This window comes from Pleurodeles waltl, chromosome 7 (assembly GCF_031143425.1).
Source record: "Pleurodeles waltl isolate 20211129_DDA chromosome 7, aPleWal1.hap1.20221129, whole genome shotgun sequence".
NCBI lineage: Eukaryota > Metazoa > Chordata > Amphibia > Caudata > Salamandridae > Pleurodeles > Pleurodeles waltl.
In genome coordinates this window covers 794,313,845-794,335,963 of record NC_090446.1, presented here as the reverse complement: position 1 = coordinate 794,335,963, position 22,119 = coordinate 794,313,845, and the positions used below count along the sequence as shown (strand labels likewise).

The following is a 22,119-nucleotide window of genomic DNA, read 5'->3' as shown; positions in this document are numbered from 1 at the left end:
CATGTCCCCTCTGAATGGGAAAACATCCAGTTTCAGCAACATTGGGCCTCATTAGTGAGAGACAGTTTGGATCCTATGCCATAGTGAACATCAATGAATGCGATTGCCCAAGCTAGCAACTTCTTTTAAAAATCCATAAAATAAAAGTCTGCAGAGGTCATTCCATTTCCGGTGCCAGTGCGGGCATAGTTGGTGCTGTAGATTCAACTGAAATGAAAGTGGTCCTGAATGCTATCCTCTTCCTTTCTGCCATATTTAGAAGACTAGTGCCCCGACCTTGCTTGTTAACACACTGAGTGAACTTCACTGTTTAGGAACCCATCAAAGCTGAAAAGCCCCTCGACATCCAAAACTTAATCTAGCTTGTTCGCGCTAGGAACCTCATTATGGGGGTAATTCATAGTATAGTCTGAAATCAACAGACACACATATCCTAGAAGCAGGTTGCGGTGATCCAGAATCAATAACCTTATTTGCTAGTCTACCATGCGGCTGATTTATAACAATGCTTTGGTTTTCGGAAAAGATCGGTTATTTTTAAGAGTATCCTTTGCTCGGTTATTTTTAAGAGTATCCTTTGCTGTCACAATGATACTGTGTTTGAGAACCATTTTCCTGATGCAATGGTTGGTGTTTATATATTTTTTAAGCGTTGTGAGGTTGCAGTTTTCCAAAAAGGCTCTTAAAGGGTGGCAGACCATAGTAAATGTGGTGCAGTCTCAGTATAGCCTTTGCAGCAGAGCTTAAGCAGATGGCTGCTTTGCTTGGTCCTTGTTTATTAAGTTTTTTAACCACATTACCAATTAGGCTGCTCTGACGTGGGATGCCTGAAGCATGTTTGATCAGTTAGTATGTATTATGGCGTGAATCCATTGTACTTTTTTATGGCCAGGGTTCCACCTAGTTCAGCCTTTAGATCGTGTGGAGGGTGAATACGCTTCACAAAAGCAGAACATTGGCTGTGGTATCCACTATTTTACAGGAGACTGGGTGCCATCTACAGAGTTGAAACTGCAGACGTTGTCATTGTTTTATGTTATTGGTAAGGGAGCTTACTTTTGGAGTATAACAGTAGAGATTATAATAAAGATAACAGGGAGAAATCCCAAAAGGTGAATGCTGTCTTGTATTGTGCATTTTCATCCTGTTCACCTGCCTCTGTTTCTCGCTGTAGGTGCATCTGAAAGCCCTGGACTCGCTTGCACAAGCAGACTTCCTAGGGATCTGCAGCTCTATGTTTTTAATACATAACAATCTCAACCTAAATTCTAAATGTATGAGTCCATCCTCAGAAAATGCCTCAACGTAGACCTGCTCCCTGTTAGGGTTTCCAGCACAGTTAGCAGCACCGCTGAAAGTAATAGCGCTGCTGCTGAGTATACATGCATTTCTCCTACTTCGAGTTCTTCAGTTCATTCCTCAGGTGGAGTAATGAGAACTGCTTCCAAGCCCAGACAGATATTTCAGCAGCCTGAAGACAGCCACATTTTGGGGTTCACCAAGGTCCAAACATTATGCTGAAATCTGGGGGTTCCCATGTTATAGATGGGAAATGTAGGGTTCCCTCTCTCAATATATAACACAATAGGTCTAATCAACTAAACTGGTTTTCTTAGGTATCGAGCTGGACTTCTTAAAATGTCATGGTCTTTGCGTGACAATAATGTTAGTGCTTTTCATAAAGAAATGGCCATTTGCCTAATTGCAAAAAAGGTCACATTATAACAGTTACTATTCTTAGTGGGTTAGCTAAGTGTTCCTCTTCACGTAGTTCCCATGGGTCAGTAGTTTTCCTGCAGAGATGTGCGCTAACAGTGTCAGGACTTAAATTTTAGCATCTGAGATCCCTCTTGTCAACAGAGGTTAAAGTTGGGCTAAATATTTTGGACGAGTTCTGCAGCTCTCAAGTGAGTCCACTGAGCTGGCAAGGAAATACATTTTGGAGACAATCTGGATAGTTCTCATCAAAGCAGTTAATAAAAGGTGAGCAGCATCCCATGGTATTGTGAATTCTGAAGAAGATAATGCTGTTTTTTTTTAAGTTAAACAAAAAGTCAGAACAAGTAGCTGGTCTGCCTCAGATTTTTAATCTGGTTAGTAATTCACTTTTCTGCCTGGATAGGCAGTGTCTGGACGATTGTTGTCTTATAGAGAACAGGAAGCAAAATTAGCCTATTACCATTGATCACCCCTGAGCTAGAACCCAATAAATATGCCCATAGGCCACTTTAGCATCTCAGCGCTTCATACCAGACCATGGACTTGCAGCAATAAAGCAGGGATCGCCACTTGAAGTCTCATCAGAAACAATCACTGAATAGCTATGTGATATTCTGGCTACCTGATTTCCCCTAAATGCTGTCTAAATTGAAGAGAAGGCTGCTCTTTTGCAGTTCTAGGGGCCAAACTGTAGAACCAAGTACCCAGCAGCGGCCCTTCCTTACGGGCGGAGGAGCCACACCCACTCTTTTCCACAACAAAAAGTGCCTGCCAGGATGAACAAAGTTCAGCCTGGCAGATACTCTTGTTGTTCAGGTCAGTCAGCCATGACCTAGACATACACTCAATGCGCAGACTCCTGGCTGTCTGAGCTGAACTTTGCCAGGGTGAGGCCACAGGTCTGTGAAATCCTATGGGGAAATGTCTCAAGGCCATCCTCCTCGTGACGAGTGGGGAGCATCACTGATTGCCTCAGACCTGGGCGCTTCACATTTAAACCTTGAAGTGCCCAGGGCCAAGTGACAATCAATGACTCCTCATCACAGAGTAGGGAGGAGTCGGCATTCTCACTGACCCCATCCCACTCTATGATGAGTGAGGGACTCCTGAAGGTCAGCCAAAGAGGGAAAGCAGCAGTCCAAACCCTTCTGGAACCTCAGAGGCTTCCCTCTGCAGTTAAGGTGCTTGTTTTTGTTGTTTGGTGCATGCATCTAAGTATGTATACGTATATGTATTTGTGAGTGAGTGTTGTGAATGGGTTTGTGTGTGTGTGTGTGGGTGGGTATGTGTGTGAATGCATGGTCATGAGTGAATGGGAGGGTGTGCCCCTGCTAAAATTACCGGCTGCCACTACAACTACCTCAAAAACTGAGAGATAGCCCCACCCGAACTAGATTCCTGAAATAATTATAAACCTGGCTTTTTACTGCTCCCTTATCTGGAAGATTAGTTCAGATGTTAGTTATCTGGGGTCAGCACCTAGAAGCCCATTCCTTGGGCATTAGTCGTACTTTATAAATCTGTCTTACATTTAGGCTTCAGTTTGTAAAAACTATTTTGCATTGAAAGGTGATGCGAGTCCATGCATGTTTGTGATTAAACCACTTGCTGGTCATCCGTAGCTTCTTTCACTGGGACCTGGTTTGTGCAGTTCAAAAGCTGTCATAACTCCAGCCCACTGGTTTTAAATTACTAATGAATATCTTTTAAACAGATGGAAAAGGTATCCAGAGATGCCCAGGAGCTTTTCTTATTCATTACATCTGTAATTCACATGCAGACATCCAGGCACCTTTCTATTAGCACTAGAATCATAAAGATTTTGTGGTGAGGAGCTAAAATATGTACAACCGTCCCTCAGCTCCTTATTCACATACAAAGATGTAATGCAAGGCTCTCATCTCCTTTTTTATATAAAATAACTTCCAATGTGAATTATCTTCATTCAGTGTAATTCATGTTGGCATAAGCTGCATTCGTGGTTTGTGAGCCACCAGGCGATAAAATTATCATTTTAAGAGATAAAAGTATTTCATTTAAAAGGAGTGCTCATCTTCATGTATCGCATATGTGTTACTATTACAGAGGCACAAAGGTGAATTATTTGTGCTCTAAATTTAAAGGTGTCTGGCTTGAAATAATTTTCATTGTCTGATTGTCCATCTAATGAGTGCTTCAGTTACTTGTTCATATTCCCTAATTAAGCAATTTACCTTTCAAAATTGTGCCATTAGGATTAAGCAAACTGACACATAATGAGTTTTTCCCCCTATACTGTATTATGTAAGAACATAAGGAATATGCAAGACCACTCGAATTAGGCGTGGGTGGGAGGGCTAAGGGTGACACTGGAAATATGCTGACGTGAGTGTGTTCAGTTAACTCAACTGTACTTCTCCTATTTGACTTTGATTTTACGAATTTCTTTTAAATTGTTCTGATTTTAACCCGTGGAAACAAATTGAATTAATCAATGCATCTTAACAGCCAAATAAGAATGTATTATCAAAGTTATGCAGGTGTGTTTTCAGTAATGATTTATGAGTTGTAACTAACAACTGTGCAATAAACACTGTGCTGCAGTGCTACTGTCTGTCCTGTAAATGTTTGGTGTTTTATGTCCAATGTATCTTTGACTTTCCCTTCTACCAGAGGTTTCAGGTAGTTAGACACCTCCTTATCAAGAAGTTTCTACAATATATTAGTGGCATGGTGGTGATATAGACAGAGTACATACTCTCAGTATTGTATTTTGGGAAGCTCTTCCTAAAATTAGGAAAGCAACAAGAAATTAGGTTTCTGGATTTCCAAGCGGGACAGCTGTCAACACATCATTTTTTCATTAAAGTCGTTGAGGTGGATGTTTTTTTCTTGGTGGTCTTAGGTCGTGAATGCTAGACTTGAATACTATAATTGGTTTTGTGGTGGTCTGCTGAATTATCTGTGTAAATAACACCGGAATTTGCATAATCATGCTTTGCAATTCATTCCCTGAAATGCAATAAGGGAAAGTTATTGATTGTTCAAACATCAAAGTATATGGCCACGGTTTTACTCTACTCTTGAGATAACAAACTGATTTATGAAGCTTGTAGTCTTGCTTTGCTTCTTTGGAATTACCCAGACAGGCATACCTGAAAACAATGACCTGTAGGTGTAAAGTTTATAACTGAAGACATAGCAGTCCTTAATGACCCTTAGTGAGGTGGCCACCTTAATTTTTATAATTGTTTCAGGATGATGTTGTACACATACCTCTGCTTACTAAATCACTGTCTTGCTGTTCCAACTACGATTTCTTGCCCAAGAAATGGTTTAGTGTAGCATCACAAGTCAAAGCTAGTATAACAAAATAAATGCAAATCAGTTTGTAGAAGGGTGTTGCTAGAAAGCCATAGAAAACAAACGGTACCCAGCAGTATTCCTTAATAAGTACAAAATTCCCAAATCAGGTGGTTTGGGTAATAACAGCCGTGCTAGACTCAACCCACTGGGTTTATAAAACCCTGGAAAAAGAAATCTAGTGCCGAAATTTCATGAACCACTGTAACACTAAATGTTGCAAATTGGTGGAGGGTCCAAAAAAGGAAAACATAATAACACTGTTTGAATTATAGAACAATTATATTTATTTGTTGAACATCTCAATACAATATTTATTTAATTAGTTCATCTGCATTTTTCAAGTTTGCATCTTCACATAGTACATAACATTACTTCCCAAATTCAGTGTTGGTACTTTAAATATTATTGATGTAGTACTGTCAAACTATTTCAAATTCAATTAAGTCACTTTCCATTTATGTCAAGTGCAATAATTGGTTTCTTTGATGTGATACAACCAACACATGTTGCGTGGCTTAAAGAGAACTGACACTTCTCCAGGGCTTAATCACATCTCCTCATTAGGTAATACCAAAGGAATATCCTTCAATAAACTGGAAGTGTTCCCTTTTAGTTCAACCATCTCATTAGTCCTTCCAAAACATGGTGATTATTAAAACAATCTCTCCATACCACTTTTAACAGAATCCAATACTTTTTCAAAGCTTTATTCACCAATTCACAATCCTGAATTTAAATATCAAGTTAAATGCCCCGCATCTCTTCATTGAGTAATAATTCATTCTGTCGATCTTCCTGTTTTCGACCACATGTTCATTGTCCCACCAGCCACTCGTGAATGGGATCTTTAAGATAATTGGTGAATAAAGCATCCAGAAAACATTGGATTGAAATATGAAGCTGTTTGACTTTACTACATCAATAATATTTAAACTAGCAACACTGAATTGTGGAAGTAATGTTATGTGGTATGTGAACATACAAACTTGGAAAATGAAAATGGAGAACTAATGAAATTAATATTGTAGTGAAATATTTTTTAGACTCTCCACCAATTTGTAACATTTATTTTTACAGTGGTTCATGAAGTATTCCTTAAATACCTGAAACCTATAGAATCAACTTATCAATACTGTATAGTCTGTAATATATCATTATTTATTTTCTGTATGTAATTATTTTCTAATGACACGTAATCTTGAAGAATGCAAACAAATATTTGAACTGTGTCTACAATGATTCAAATAGATGTTATTTTTCTTCTCAGGTGTATACCCGAATGTCTGAAGTTTTAGGCATAACAGATGACAATCAAGTTCTGGAAACATTTATGGCAAAAATGTGAGTTTGTGTGTTAATTTTGTATTGATTTTATGTTATTTTGACTTGCAATATTGTAATATTTTCACATTTGTCTTAGAATTACAACATTATTGTTGAAGGCAAAACGTTGCCATTAATTGTGGTTGAAACTTAGCATCAGATATGTGGTTATCGATTTCACAAATTTTGAACTGTTTCATTGCATGTTACCTGCTTTGTATCTATGTTTGTGTGTTTATACATATATAAATATATATATTTCGTTTATATGTTTGAGTGTTTTTATTGCACAAAATTAAGTGGTATAGAAACCCATATTTCACAGTTCCCTGTCCATTATGGAAAATAATTTACTGGACCCCGTGAAATATGTGTTTCATCATCATACTGACAGCCTCCAAACCATTCTGCAAAGCTTTACCGCTCTCAGGATCAGTAGGATTAGTTGGCAATGGAGAACACAAATTATGTGCCACGGTTATCTAAGTTAGGTATTAAGAAAAGGCAAACTATGTAGCATGCAGCAGCAAAATATCTGGCAGTGTTGTTTTGATCCAATTTAGCCAGAGAGATAATTTTTTGCCATTTGAAATTTTGCTGCAAATTGTGTTGCAAGTGTGGTAAATCCATAATTATGCAACAAATGCAGCAGACATAGAATTGGATAATAACATTGACCCTGCCCAATTTCTAGTGCCTTATCAACAAAACCTAAGAATTCTAGGTCGACCCAGTGCCAACTACCTGTCAGCTTCAGCGCTCTGTCCCAACTCGGAAGAATGACTTTGTAATGGGAAGGCTGTTTGTTTTATTACATTTTACAGTCTTAACTACATAATTAAGTTTTAATATCTTCTTTTTAGTGCAGAAGTACAAAACGTATAGTAAAAGTATAGTATAACAGTTTTCAGTAATATTTTCGTGTTTGAAAAACCACCCTTTTTAATCTAACAAACCCAGTAAAACATTTATTTTGAAATAATGTCAAGTGTAAAATGCCCTATGTTGCTTTAGGTATTTAGATAAAAATAGTTTCATTTTAGTTAATTACATTTAAAATAATATGTAAATAAATAAAAATAGGATTATTTTGTATTTATAAATGTGAAATATTGTTTAAAAATATCATTTAATAAATGGTTATTTGTTTTTATGTTTTATGTCCCTTTAAAGGAGGTATAAGGTGTTAGGATTCAGGGTTGGGTAGTGTTAGCTGTATGAAGCAATTTTTCGGGTCAGAATAGTGTATGGGGTGATGAGGAGCTTAAGGGTTCAGGGATGGCTAGTCTACATGAGTAGTAATGGGCTTTTATGGCTTGGTGGATGGGGAATGTTTAGGAATCCTAAATAGTTTTTAGGGTTCAGGCATGGAAAGTATATTTGGGGTACTAAGGGGTTTTTATAATTCAGGATTGAGTAGTGTTTAGGGGTGGGAATGGGCTTTTAGATTTAAGGTATGGGTAGTGTTAAAAGGAAATAAGGGTTTTTGGGGGTTTCGGGATGAAAAATGCATGAGGGTAGTATGTAATTTTTAGGTTTCAGGAATGAGCAGTGTAGAGGGGTAATAAGGAGCTCCTAGAATTCAGGGATATGTAGTGTTTCAGGGTAATAAGTAGTTTTTAGTGGTGAGTAGGGTTATAAATAGTTAGGGTTCAGGGATAAGTAGTGTGTAGGTTTAGTAAAGGGCTTTTAGGCTTCAGGGATGGAAAGATTTTAGGAATACTAAGTGTTTTTTTAAAGTTCATGTCCTCCTAATGCAAAATTGATTTATGTTAAAATAAATTAAATAAAATTGAAAAATAACTAAATACAAATAAAATGACATTTTACATATTTCATTGTAAAAATCCGATAACCTATTTAAAAAAAAAACAGATTAATTTTTATATTTAAAATATGTATATCTGTGTGTATATATATATATATATATATATATATATATATATATATATTTATATATATATATATGTAAAATGTGCGTGTGTGTGCTTGTTTGTTGGGGCTAAAAAGTATACTTACCTGCGAAGTAAAAGCCCTTCCTATGTACTTACTGTGTTGCAATAACTCCTGATGGAACAGCAGGTAAGTAACATCGGTATTCATTCTGTATATACACACATAAAATGAAGAAGCATGTGCGTGTGTGTATATATATATATATATATATATATATATATATATATATATATATATAGTGCCGTTTGATGAGTCTTCACAATTTTTTTTAATTGGTATGCCACTCAGTTTAGTTCCTGTCTTGAAAGTTTCGGGGTGATTCCCAAAAGAGCTATTTTTGTTATTTGGTGTACATCCATTCAGTAGTTTTGGCGAAATTAAAGGAAAAATAAATATGGATATCTACGGACGCAGATTCAGCAGTCCTCCTTCTGATATCTGATTGGCTGCCAACACTTCAACCAGGAAGTGTTGGCAGCCATTTTGGGTCTCGGAGTTAGCTGAGTCCTAAAAACAAAGTAAAAAATAAAGAAACAAGGGTAAGGTGGGAATACCCTGACACCCTAGGCATGGTGCTGGAGTCCCCCAAGGAACCCACCAGAGCAAAAAAGCATTCTTTTTTAATTTTCCCAGGAAACCGTGGTGGATCCGCAAATCTGGGGAATTTATTTTTTAAAAAGTTCAGTTTCCTACACTTGATTTTCTTTCAGCCCGTGAGTGGGCCAGGTCTTGGTGATTAACCTATATTGAGGAAAAGTGGAGTGGAAAGTGCATGCAGCCCCCTGCCCCAAGGGCAGTTTGAGCCCCACGTACTGCCACCTCCCTGGGCTTTATACATTAAAATGATAAGGGGGGGGCGCGTGGCCCCCTCCATAGGCCTTTAAAGCTCCCTGGGACTGCCACCACCCTGGTGCTTGACATGTAAAAAAGAGGTGGGGTGCGCAACCCCCCTTCCGGCATCTAAAATTGCCCCGGGGACTGACACCTCACTGGAGCACAGAACTACCTAAAAGGGGGAGGGGGGCCTGTGGGGACCACCACCTCCCCAGGGTATGGTCATATGAAAAATTGGGATAGGGAGTTCCCCTCCTGGACAGTTTTTGTCCCCAGAATCACCACCCCCCCGGGGCAGGCCCTGTGCACAATGAAGGAGCAGGGCCACGCGCCCCCCCCGCCCCCCCTTGTAGAGCCATTAATGGCTTTTGGGACTACCCCTTCCCCCTCCTCCCCCCCCCCCCCCCAGGGCCAGCTCTCTATTTCACGAGGTGTCCACTCTCGGGAGATAGCAGTTTGCATTCACTTGGTGGGAGATTTACCAGCTCCTTCCAAGCGAGAGCAAACTGTAAGTCGACTCCCAGCAGGCAGGAGCAGCACTTTTCATCTCTTTGCCTGCTGTGAAAACAGATGAACAGATTGCTCCTGCATGCAGGGAGCAGCATTTTTAGCTGGAGGCTGGAGCCAGGCAGGGACAGCTGTGGCATTCAGGCTTCAACGGCGGTCCAGAGGAGACAGAGGAGACGCGTTCATTGTTTTCTCATGCAGATTTCTGTATGAAGATGCTCAAGTAACAATTACATTTCCAAAATTACAGACACACAAGGTCACTGGTGACATTACTTCGGGGTCCTTTACGCAACTGTACTGTGGAATATACAATATACGTTTACTAAACAAGAAAGCACTTACTAGTTAGCCAGTAGAAAGTACTCCAGTATATGTAGACATTTTGCACAAAACTGTGGCCTCTTCTTTAATAAACAAGCAGGTGAGCTTCCATTTTGGCCATGGTGCTCATTTCACAGAAATAAAACCTCAACAGGAAGCATTTACAAATATAAACAAAGCAGGTGCCCCAGTTAAAGCTCCGCTTCCAAAAAGTACAAATCATCCTAACTTCTTGCTCTTGGCCAAGGCAAAGGCAGTGTGTTTTCTCTGCAGTTCCACCTTGAAAAAGTAACTGAAATCCTTGTTGAAGGTGAATGCATTGTTGCACTTTCAGAATGCACATCTTGTGTAGTGACTGTGGCGAGTGGGTTTTTTCTTGTCATCTCCTGTTGAGAACAGAGCACGTCAGTCTCCCTTTTAACTACTATAAATATGCAAATGTGCAAAATGACCTAGAAGCCCTGTCTGTTTGGCGTAAGGTCCAATATGGCGTGGGGTTGGATGCCTACGAGGGGGGTTGGCTGTGGGGCATTGTCCTCTGGCCAACCCCCACCACGCAAGGCCATGCATGGCATGGGGTTGGATGCCTACTGGGGTTGTCTGTGGGGCCTGGCCGTAGGCCAGGGCTTGCATCCTACCCCCTCCTCACAGTGCCAAAGGCCATGCATGGCGTGGGGCTAGATGCATGTGGAGGTTGGCCACAGGCCTGGCCCACTGCATTAAAAAAACATAGACATTCACTGAAAAAACAAAGGGTTACAGGTATGTTCTAGTTAGATTCTGAATTTACATGCACAAATCCATAGAAATTCAGCTGTTAGTTTATTTCAAGTAACTATACCTTGCGCCCTAAGGTAACTATAACTTGCGCCCCGGCCATGCGCAGCTAATTACCCTCATATTACATCATTCATGACATCTTCTATGGCATCATTGATATTGTCACTGCAACACTTGCAATCAAGTTATTGATGAGAAAACTGTGGATGGTGGGGGTGCGAGGCCCTGGGCCCTAATGCTGCACCCAGATAAGTTGGGCAGGCCCCTATTTTAGCTGAATAATTAAAAACTCAATATTTATGCTAAAAATTAGACCAGTGTTTTGTTGGGTGTGAAACAACTTTGTGAATCTCAGTAGTGGCTGGAAGCCTTATATGGAAGCAATTTTGGAACCGGTTACAAATCAGACTTTTTTTTATCCTTGCTTGTAATAGTCCACTATCATCTGCACCCATCAGACACCCCTGTTCAGATGTCCTCTGGATTTACATTTGACAAAGAAGGCTCAAGTCTACAAACCCAAATCCTGACAGTTGGAATTTTCCATTAATAGACGTGCACATCGCATTAGTGACACATGTACTCATTAAAATAATCATCTGTGTTGGATGGGTGTGTGGGTGCACTCATTCTTTATGTGGTTTGCATGTCGCATTGAAGACAGTAGTTTATGCTTCGAGATATATATATATATATATTACCTACAGGTGGTCACCACTAGGTAGGTATATTTAGGACTTCACTTCTATAGGAAGAGTGTTTTTTGTTTTACCTATAACTTTGGCGCCGTTTGGTGAATCTTCACAAAATTTCCAAAACTTATACTTTGCTAAGTTCAGCTTCTGTCTTAAAAGTTTCGGGGTGATTTGTCAAGCGGGCCGAGAAAAAGGGAGGGTCCCAAAACTAATTTTCTCCATTCATTTTTCCATAGGGCCTTTAGACATGCCTGAACCACTGAATGGATTTATCCCAAATTTGTCACGAAGCTAGATTCTGTTACGCAGATCACGCTTTTTGTGATTTGGTGCAAATTAATTTAGTAGTTACGGAGAAATTTAAGGCCCCAAAAAAATATATATATATACGGACACGTATCCAACTGTTCCTGTGCTGGTATCTGATTGGCTGGCAACACTTCAGCAAGGAAGTATTGGCATCCATCTAGGGACTCTGCTTCAGCAGAGTCTCTGAAAAAAAGAAGAAAAAAAAAAGAAAAGGGGCCAAAATAGTCACCCTGACCACTTAGCCCTGGTGCCGGTGTCCCTGCCAGGTCTAAAAAAGCTTTTTTTTTTTTTGAAAAAACATCAGAAAAATCCCCGGATGGATCAGTGTATTTTTTGGAGTTTTTTTTAAGAAAAAAGAAAAAGTGGTCTCCTGCGCTTTTTAAAAAATTTGCCCCCTGATGGGCCAGGTCCCGGGGACATCATAGTAGAGAGGGCAAAAAATACAAGGGTAGTGCGTGGTAAGAAAGCCGCACTTCCGTTCCGTTACAGTTCTTGTTTGAGCAACGCAGTGAGTCCGATAAGAGAAAGAAGGTGCCACTCGGTCAGGTGCCCCACTACCCTGGTGGGCACAAAGAGTTGTGTACCGGGGTACACAATGACAATGAATACAGGTAGACCAAGGCACACAGAGAGGTAAAAGTTCTTCGATGTTTCTGGGACGAAAGTAAACCCAAGTAGAGAGGGCGCATGGGGCCCCCGTCCTTGGGCTTTAATAAGCCCCAGGGCAGATGTGAAACTAAGAGCTGTTAGCACTGCCCCGTACCTCAGGGACAGCCACCCCCCCCGGCCAATTTTTTTTAAAGTAAGTGGGGGAGGCCCACAGTCTTGGGGACTACCACCTCCCAAGAGCTATGGCGGGGCCTGTGCCGTCCCTGCACCTCAGGGACCACCAACCCCCGGGAATACACTTTATTTGGAGGGGTTGGCCGCGCTGGTATAACTCATGCCCTAAGGTAACTATAACTCGCAAAACTTTTACTGCAACTATTCCACTTGATATTATCAATGATGTTCTCAAAGATGTCCTGAGTGCTGTAATTTGTGGAGTAATTAGCAGTGCATGGTGAGGGCACAAGTTATAGTTACCTTAGGGCACAAGTTATAGTTACTTGAGATAACTTTAACTGTAACAGGTGAATTTCTATGGTTTTGTACGCTTAAAATATGAGCCTAACTATAACGTCCCTGTAACCTTTGGGTTTTTAAGTGACTCTCTCTCTCTCTCTATATATATATATATATATATATATATATATGTATAGATAGATAGATAAATTACACAGTGGTAAGTTGTCACTGGACAGTTATAGTTAAGCCAGAGTTTCCACAGAAAGATTGGTTTTGGTTTTGCTTAGCACTTTTTGTTCGTACTGACAATTCTACAAAACACTTCTCAAAAATAGTTCATCGTCTTGGGCTCCTTCTCAGAAAGTTTTAAGCTGAGCCATCAAGATGGACCTAGATAAAATATGGGTGGAGGGAGATGGGAGAGGCTCAAAAGTGTGATTTCCTGTAATGATTTCCACAGTCAACTTTGCTTGCTGATGCAAAAAAAAATTGAGCATTATGATAAGCTGTGGGAGCTCGTATCAGCTAATTCTGTGCTATGGTACTGGTGCTAGTTCAGAGTGATCCCACAGGCTGGCTGAATTTGAAAAAGCACCATAAATGTGCCTGCCCACCCACCCTGACCCCAAAGTCTAATGGGATCTATTGGGAGGAGGTTTGTGCCGAGGGGACCCCACATCAAGTCAGATGAAAAGCATATTTGTTTTGGGCCTCCACTACTGTGGTACTGTCGCGTAGGCTCTCATTATTCTAACGAGACTACTGGATTTGAGTGGCAGAATCGCCTGTGGTATAGGAGACTGAGTCTTAACCCACTACAGGTGACACCTGTCACCCTAATCCGGATGTGCTCCGTCTAACAAGCAGTGCCTCATCTCTACACAAGAGAAGGGATGATAGGGCAGCCGAGGGCATGACACAATTGACTCCTCAAGGAAATCGTGGTTACTTAGGTCTCATCTGTTTCTCTCAGTTGCATTAGTCTCACATATACAATGACAAGCAGAGGCAGTATATGTTTCAATAAGGTTTTAATGAAGCGACTGCATCTTAGACAATAAAGCATGTACTGCAATAACCAGGACAAAAAAGCTTGACAATATTAAAATTGTGACGAGGAGAGCAAAGCATAGAAATAACGGAATTATATTGTCACTAGAGTCAAAAGACTAATTCCTACCTAGGCTATATTAGAGCACAGCACGTTAAGCTCTAGTTCTGTCCTTCAGGTTCCCCTGGGAAAACATCACCCCCCATACCTGAGCAAAGGGCTGAAGTCTGCATAAGCAGCTGTAGAGAAGCGTTCAGCAATCAGCATACAGTTGTGTTCCTCTGGCTGGAATCTCCCTCTAACGTGTATGGGACAGGGAAGTGTTTTTATAATAAAACAACTGATGTTCTAAGAAAATGTTCCTACGTAAGGATGTGTGTGTTTCAATGAGTACCAGAGACAAACCGTTTACCGGAAACCTATCCTACTGTAGCCCTGATAGAAGCACAGAATGCTTGTTTAAGAACACAGTGCTGGCCTAAGCAAAGAACAGCTAGATAGAGAGAAATAAAACAAGACCGCAAATGTGGCTATTGTTAAAATAATGAACAAAGCTGAATAAAATATATCTAGGTTAAAGTGCACAGCGGCAGGCCTAGTGTGCTAAAATAACGTGCATGGAGCTTTAACCCTAAAATGGCTACACAACAGTACCAGCCGCTGGTACCACTGTAGCCAGCACCGCACCCCCTGTGGTGCGTCGGTACCGGTAGTGTGATACAAAATAATGTATATTTTTAACAAAAACATACAAGAGTCTAGTCTGATCATAGATCAGATTCTGTTGCCAACTTCCATTGTGCAGGCCCACACTGCTGAAGGTCGTGCACAGCTGGTGTTTAGTTTTCCTCAGGAGGTTGTTGGGACACCGTGAAGAGGTTGGTTGCCCTTGAGGGTTGGATGCATGGCCTAGCCAGAGACCAGACCCTGAAGTCAACCCTATCTGTGTTGCGCAGGGCCAAACACCAATTTCATCAGGGGGTTGGACAACCACAGATTGTTGGGTGCATGGCATAGCAAGAGGCCACATCCTACAGCCATTCCGATACTGACCGGCCAAATGTCTTGCAGAGCAGGGGGATAAGCAGCGTCAACTGGGTTGGGCGCAATGCCTTGTCAGAGGCTGGCTAATACTGCCAAACCCCTGCTGCTCACAGCTAGGGGTTTTGCACCACCAGGAGTGTTGGTCACAGGCTGTCCATCAGGGTTTGGCGTATGCTCAAATTTAAATATAACCAGAGCCACTGGAACAAAGCTCAGGATTCTGACCGAGTAATTACCAGTGGCTGGTATTAATTCAAACATTTCATCCATCACTTTTTTGGGTCCTGTGCACATTGTGTAACTGGAGCCTAGCTATATCTAGCTGAGGAGCCCTAGCTAGAATGATACCTGTCCCATGTTGCTTGTGCTCTGGTTTAGGGAGGACCTGGCCGTTCAGTCTGGACTCTTGCCGTTGGAGCAAAGGTCAAGACTGATTTGCTTTTGGCTGGTTCCAAAGTGAGGTAACATGCTGTGCAGGATAACGATGGACTTGAATGCAGGACCGAATAATTACCAGTAGCTGAGATTAATTGAAGCATTCCATACATCACTTTTTTGTATACTTTAGTGCTCTTCTAGAACAAGTGCAACCATTTATTAGCAGGTGTGGGACAGCGGAGGATGCATGAGAAATAGACTGGAAGAAGAGGTGTTGCAGTGAAAATCCAAGATGGCAGCACCTGTGCGGAGTGTGGGACTTGGCCACAGAAGGCTCTGTTTCAAGGCTAGTGGTGCCCTGGAGAGAAGTAACATCCTCAGAGCCGCCGCAAAAATGTAAGAGGAATAGAGACATCTACAAGGCAGGGGCTGGGCAACAAAGGGGGGCTGTGGCTGTAGCCTCTTGAAGCCTAGATGAAACAAGGTGAGTCCCAGGGACCTGTAATAATAATGCTAAGGTGAGTACTCCCCCCGGGGCCTCTGCTGCACCTTTTCCGTCCACATGATTAACTTGTAGGGGAACTCCTCCCATGTATAAAGTTAATTAAGAAAACGCTTTCCAGAACGGTGGGGAGGGTGGAAGAACCTTCACAAATCTGAACATTAGCCCCATAAGCCACCAGTGTGCCGCACCCAAGCATGATATGAACTCAGTACTAGGCAATATTCCAAATACAGAAATTATCTACTGATGGGGGGAGAATAAAAGATTGTGTTTAATGGGTTAACATAAGGACAACCGAGACAAATTGTGAGTAGAGTGGGACAGTGCAGACTACCACGCTTTACTGGAGGACTGCACCAATGTAAACCTGAATGCCTCAGAGACCCTGAGAACCTCCAAGCAAAGGAACAGAGTCATTTTGTGGTACCAAATGGAAAAGAATAGGAGGGCGCCCAGTGGGGATGATCGTGGGGAATGCTAAAAATCACTTCCCGGAAAGACAAGCCTGCCCTCACAAAAAAAGTGACCTGAGGACCTTCCTGCAAGAGCTGAAAGAGAAATGGAAGAGGGATTTGAAACGCAAACTAGAAAGGATAAAAAAAAAACATTAACGATTTAATCTTATCAATTCGCTAAGGACATTGACCACATTTGTGTAATAGTGAGTAAGTAAGTGCTGTGACAAAGAAACAGAACATGCCAACAGAATTCAATCAGTGGGAACCTAGGGTGGATATTCTTCACCTCCAATTCGAAGACTTGGAAGAAAGGGCGTGAAGAGCTTACATCAGGAACAGAATTAACAGAAGAAGCGGAAGGCACAGATGTAATTGCCTATGTCCAGTCAGTACTTGGTCATATATCGGAAAGGAAAGCAAAAGAGACTGTTGGCATTAAGAGAGCACCTACTGTGCATCGAGAGAGCTCCTAGTTCACTAATGCGAAAGAAGAGAGACTTCAGCTCTGTGGGAAAAACAACATGATGGGCGATAACAGACAAGAAGAGGAGGAAATCAAAGCGAGAGCTAGAGGGCAGAGGCCACCCACCACAGTGTGAAGTTGCACTTCAGACCATCCAAATTGAAAGGGCAGGAGGAAGTAGAGATTGATACAGAGACTACCTTCCACTGTGAACCAACCACTGAACTACCCTGTATTAAATGTGACATGCGACAAATGGGAAGTTCTAAACTCTCAAAGCAGAACACCTTCACTATGTCCAGAACCTCCAAATAATTTCATTAGAACACCACAATTAAGAGTGGTAACTGTACCCAACAGGGGTGGTTGTTTCTTTCCTTTTTCTTATTGCTGTTGTTGAATTAGGAACTATATATAAAGGTAAGTATGCAGTTCCAATTGGAGAGATGAAGCGTGTGAAACTCAAACAGGTCACGCTATTCCCAAAGCTAGCAAACCAATCGGTCTGCCCATTCAGGAGCAAGAGTCCTCATTCACCTCATGAGGTGTCATGCTTCATCATCGGGCAGCTCCTCGTTGGGCCTGTGCTGCAATTCCCAGTGGGCCCCACTAGAGGGCACTTTGCTGGAGATCTTTTTACTGGTTTGCCGATGTGAAGAGTGAGGTGCTTGGGTTGTCGTTGAATCAAAGAAGGTGAGTAGATTGGTGCCAGTGAAGTTAAAAATAACTAAGAGCTTCCCTCAACTTATTTAGTATCAAGGAACCCTTGTCATGGTTAAAAACTGAGACTGTCCAGAATTGGGTACAATGATTCTACTGGCTCTAATAGTGTGTAATCAAGAGTGATGCCAGCATGTTTCTTGCCTATTTAATGTCCACAAGGATCAGGGCAATTCTCCAGGACCGAGTCCCTAATCTACTCCCAGGGGGGTGTCCTGTTCTGAAAGTCTGTGTGTCATCCTACCCCTATAGTAAAAAAGTAAGGTAGAGCTGTACCTGTGTTTTCAGTAGCTGACCTGTAATAAAGAAAAATGGAAAAAGTGACAAAGCTACTATAGCTATAAACTTGCCCAGGCCCCTGTAGGAGTACCTCAGGGCTCATAAGGTTGTTTGTTCACAAACACAGAGAAAATGGTGATAAACGTATAACTCATATAAACAACATCAATGGTCATGCAATGCTCAAAGAGAGCAAGCGCTTATGTTTAGAAAACGTGTTAGCTTACTAATTCAGTAGCTTAAATGAGCTCCATTTGAGTGGCAGAAGGAACGTTCATTATGCATAATATCTAGAAAGAAAAATGCCATTCTTAAAGGGAACAGACATGTGCTATATAATCAGTGGGCAGTGAGTAAAGTATAACATTCGCCTCGGATCTCAGTAAGCGAATACTTACAGGTATTCAGGAGCGTCTATAGCCCGAGACCTACCCCATCCTAGGCCCTTGCCGGAGTGAAGATTCAACACCGGCAGGTGGGTATAAAGGGCGCCCTCTGGTCTAATGACATAAAGGTGAGTTAGATGCATGCTTCAAAAGCTAGACTGCAAAATGAAATCCAAGATGGCAACCATCCTAGGGAGGCTTGTCACCTTTGGCCTACTATTATTTCTAGGACTGGTGGTGGCCATCTTGAGTAAGGAACTAGGTCCCATGATACCTCATTATAAATTGCCGGTGGCCATCTTAAAAGAGGAAATATGTATCACCTTCCAAATCCTTTCAAATTTGAATTGCTTCCTCACCAACAATCATGCCTCTGATTATTTCTCCCTTTACTATAGCGACAGCCAAAACATCTATGAAGGTAATAGAAAAGTGCCTGAACGGGTAAAATATGTATAATGTGTAGCCCTCATGACCAAAACACCATTGCCACAAAATTATAGATGATTGGCTAAGCAAATAGATAGTCAGCCACAGGTGGAACTCTCACCATCGTGTCTGATGGGGATAGCCAGTAGACTGGAGTTAATGGGCAGACCCATTGGTTTGCTAGCTTTGGGAATAGCCTGTTTGAGTTTTTCTCTCTTAATCTCCAATATGAACTGCATACTTATCTTTATATATAGTGTGTTGGGGGCGTGTATGCAGGACCTTTATCTGCCCTCAGTCCCTCTTTAGTTATATGGTAACTTGTATGGTGGCTCAGCCGTGGGACATGTAATTGTGAAAGAAGCAATAATTCTTGCATCCACAGACTAGTGAGGACTAGTACCCCTCTAGTCTTATCCTTTCTTCGCCTCCCACACTTCCCCCCCATCACCCACCTTTTTCTCTTTCTTGTGCTCCTTTAGGGAAACATCACATTACTGTTGAGATGGATGATCCTCAAGGTTTGAGTTTCAGTGATGTAATGGTCTCAGAGTTCTTTAAAGCCCCATCACTACTGGCCGCTGATGGGACTGGGCCTTCTGTAAGTCAAAATGAGGACTGGAACTCTTTGGTTGACCTCCAGAGACAACTTGTCAAGATAACCCTTCAGGGGGCACTAATGACAGTATACTTGAGGTCAAATATTGCCCCACAGGGATTATTAGTTTCTAACACTCCACATATCCTTTTGGAAGACCCCATTTTCAACAGAAGTGGTCCAAGGCTACATGGAAATGCACCTGGGACTGGCTCATTCTCATAATTAATACAGCAAAGAGACTCATCATTAGAATTAACATTGCAAAAAATGCCCTCAAGACAGGGATCTTGATCACAGCCTCTAAGTCAAAACTGGCAGAGATTAATAAAGGATTATTAAGAAGAAGGACTACTTGATGAAGCAGACTATTAGTAAGCTTCAGAAAGACATAAAAAAATTTGATAAAGAAAAAGTATACCCCTGCTTATGAGAGGACTACTCCATCACTGGAGGGGACTCCTCTTCAGATGACAGTGCCTTTTCAAGGAAACGCAATACATCAATCAGCAGTTATTCTGTGCTGGAAGTGGGAGTAGCAAGGATAACAGACAGGTAACATTTATACCACCCTAAGATTCGGAATCCCCAATTTCCAGGGTCTGCCTACCTGATGGCCACAGCTGTTCACCCTATATCCTCAGGGTCCTAGAGGCTTTTCCCCAAGCTGTCCTTTATCCCACCTTTTTTAGACAGAGGCTGGGGCAGAGACAGGTGAAAAAGAAGAGAAGGACAGAAGTGGGTGCAGTGGCAAGAGTGCCCAATAATACCCCAGAGACAGCCAGGGACCCACACCGGCAGTGCCCAAAAGAACTCATAGTGAACCTCTCAAGCAGGACTCTATCTGTTACAGAAAGGGCTGCCCTACAAAAAGGCCTAGGGTTTGAAACAACACAAAATGATGATGGACGGAGTGTTGAAACTTTTCAAACACTCACCACCAGTCAAAGATCTGGGTTTAATCCATCATTCTTTTGCTCACCATACCACCCCCGTTTGGACCCAGCCATATGCAAATCAGTCTTGACCCTGTTCCCCATGGGAACAGTCCAGCCCGAACTGCCAGGCCAGGTCCTCCCTGGACTGAAAACAGGCATCCTGGGACAGGTTTTAGGGTATCTCCCTTCATCAGCCAAGCTAGCTTGAATCCAGTGGCACAGTGAGCAAGGGACCCATGTCTGGGCCTACCCTTCCCACTTAGGGCAACTTTAGCAACACAAAAGTATGATGGATGGAGTGTTGAAACTTTTCAAACACTCACAGCCAGTCACAGATCTGGGTTTAATCCATTGTTCTTTTGCTCACCATGCCACCCCAGTTTGGACCCAGCCATATGCAAATCAGTTTTGCCCATGTTCCCCATGGGAACACTCCAGCTGGAACTGCCAGGACAGGTCCTCCCTGGACCGGAAACAAGCATCCTGGGACCGGTTTCACAGAGTCACCCTTCATCAGCCAGGCTAGCTTGAATACAGTGGTTTACACCCACTCCTCATGACAACACATTCCACATTAACTGCGAGCTACACAGCTTCTTCGAGAAAATCCACCTGAAGTCTTTTTTCAGGATAAACCATCTCCTGAGAACGAACACAGGTCTGAAAAGACCCTCCACCTTTACCCCCCTCTGCAGGCATGATTCCTAATAAAATTGTGACTTTCGAGAAGGCAGCACTTAAACAGGTGAATCAGCTCAATCAGAGCTCCTCCTTTCATAATATATCAAGGGAAGAATGCAAGGCACTTCATGCTTTGGGCACTGATGGTAAAATCTCTATAAAACCAACAGATAATGGTGGTGTGATTGTCATCATGTCCACCACGGACTATGGTTTGGAATGTGACAGTCAGCTATCTAATAAGAGATATTATACACCTGTTACACAGGATCCCCCCAAAGGCTGAGTAACCAGATGAAATCTATGTTGGCCTCAGCAGAAGCACAGGGGTGGTTGAGTAAGAATGAGGCTGAATTGTTCGTAAATACCAGTCCAAGGACTCCCTATTTTTATTATCCAAATTTTGTGATTTCATACAAGCACTGGTCATGAAGACTCCGTCCTTTCTAAAAGATGCTATGGATGTTCCTTAATTTGATTGAGGGAATCAACAATACCAATAATATTGATCTCTTACTTTGGAGGTGGAAGCCCTCTATACCATCATTTCCCAGGATGCAACCTTAGAGGTTGTTGAGGGACCTTTACGTTCGAGAATTGGCCCTCATCCACTTCGGTGGATTTAATACTAGAGTTCACTAGTATAGCGCTCCAGGAAAACCTTTTTCAATTGAACGACCAGTTGTACCACTAGACACAGGGCACTTTGATGGGATGCACCTTTGCCCCAAGCCTAGCTAGTATCTATATGCCCCATTTTGTACACGTCAACTTCTTCTGTCTGGAAAAGCCTTATCGAACCCATCTAAAGATCTGGCACCGCTACATAGATGATATTCTCATGTTTTGGCAAGGCAACACCCAGACTTGTAATGAATTCTGTGAATGCATAAATGTACTAAATCCCCTCCGGAAATTTACTAAAAACATCTCTTCGGGCTTCGTTTTTTTTAGACCTCTTGATCACCCTGGAAGAGGAACAGCTGCTAACCACTACCTACAGAAAACCCACAGATTTTAACAGCCTACTTAGATATGACAATCATCACCCTAAACTTCTGAGAGACAATTTACCCTTTGGTCATTTCTTACGACTGTGTCATAATTGGAGCTCTATTAGGGAATTTGAGAGATAAGCTAGACTACTGACCACTGATCTGATGTCACGGAGATCCACCACATTGTATTCATTTAGCCCATAAGAGATCTAGGAACAATAAGAGAGCAGCATTATTGGAACCCTAAAGTCCCACTCATGATGATGTTTGACATGTGTCATGTCATATACTCCACTGTCCAATAAAGTTAAGAAGATAGTAAAGAGACACT

The 22,119-nt window shown here is 41.8% G+C and overlaps 1 protein-coding gene across 2 annotated transcripts in view; it reads left to right on the top strand.

Moving 5' to 3' along the window:
• The window catches only part of RANBP17 (RAN binding protein 17), a 1,172,021-nt gene that overhangs the window by 668,563 nt on the left and 481,339 nt on the right, over window positions 1-22,119 (top strand). For both annotated transcript variants that reach the window (XM_069199335.1, XM_069199333.1), the window contains exon 15: window positions 6,332-6,405. In XM_069199335.1, the coding sequence (XP_069055436.1) occupies window positions 6,332-6,405 (74 nt within the window). The remainder of the gene's footprint in view (window positions 1-6,331; window positions 6,406-22,119) is intronic.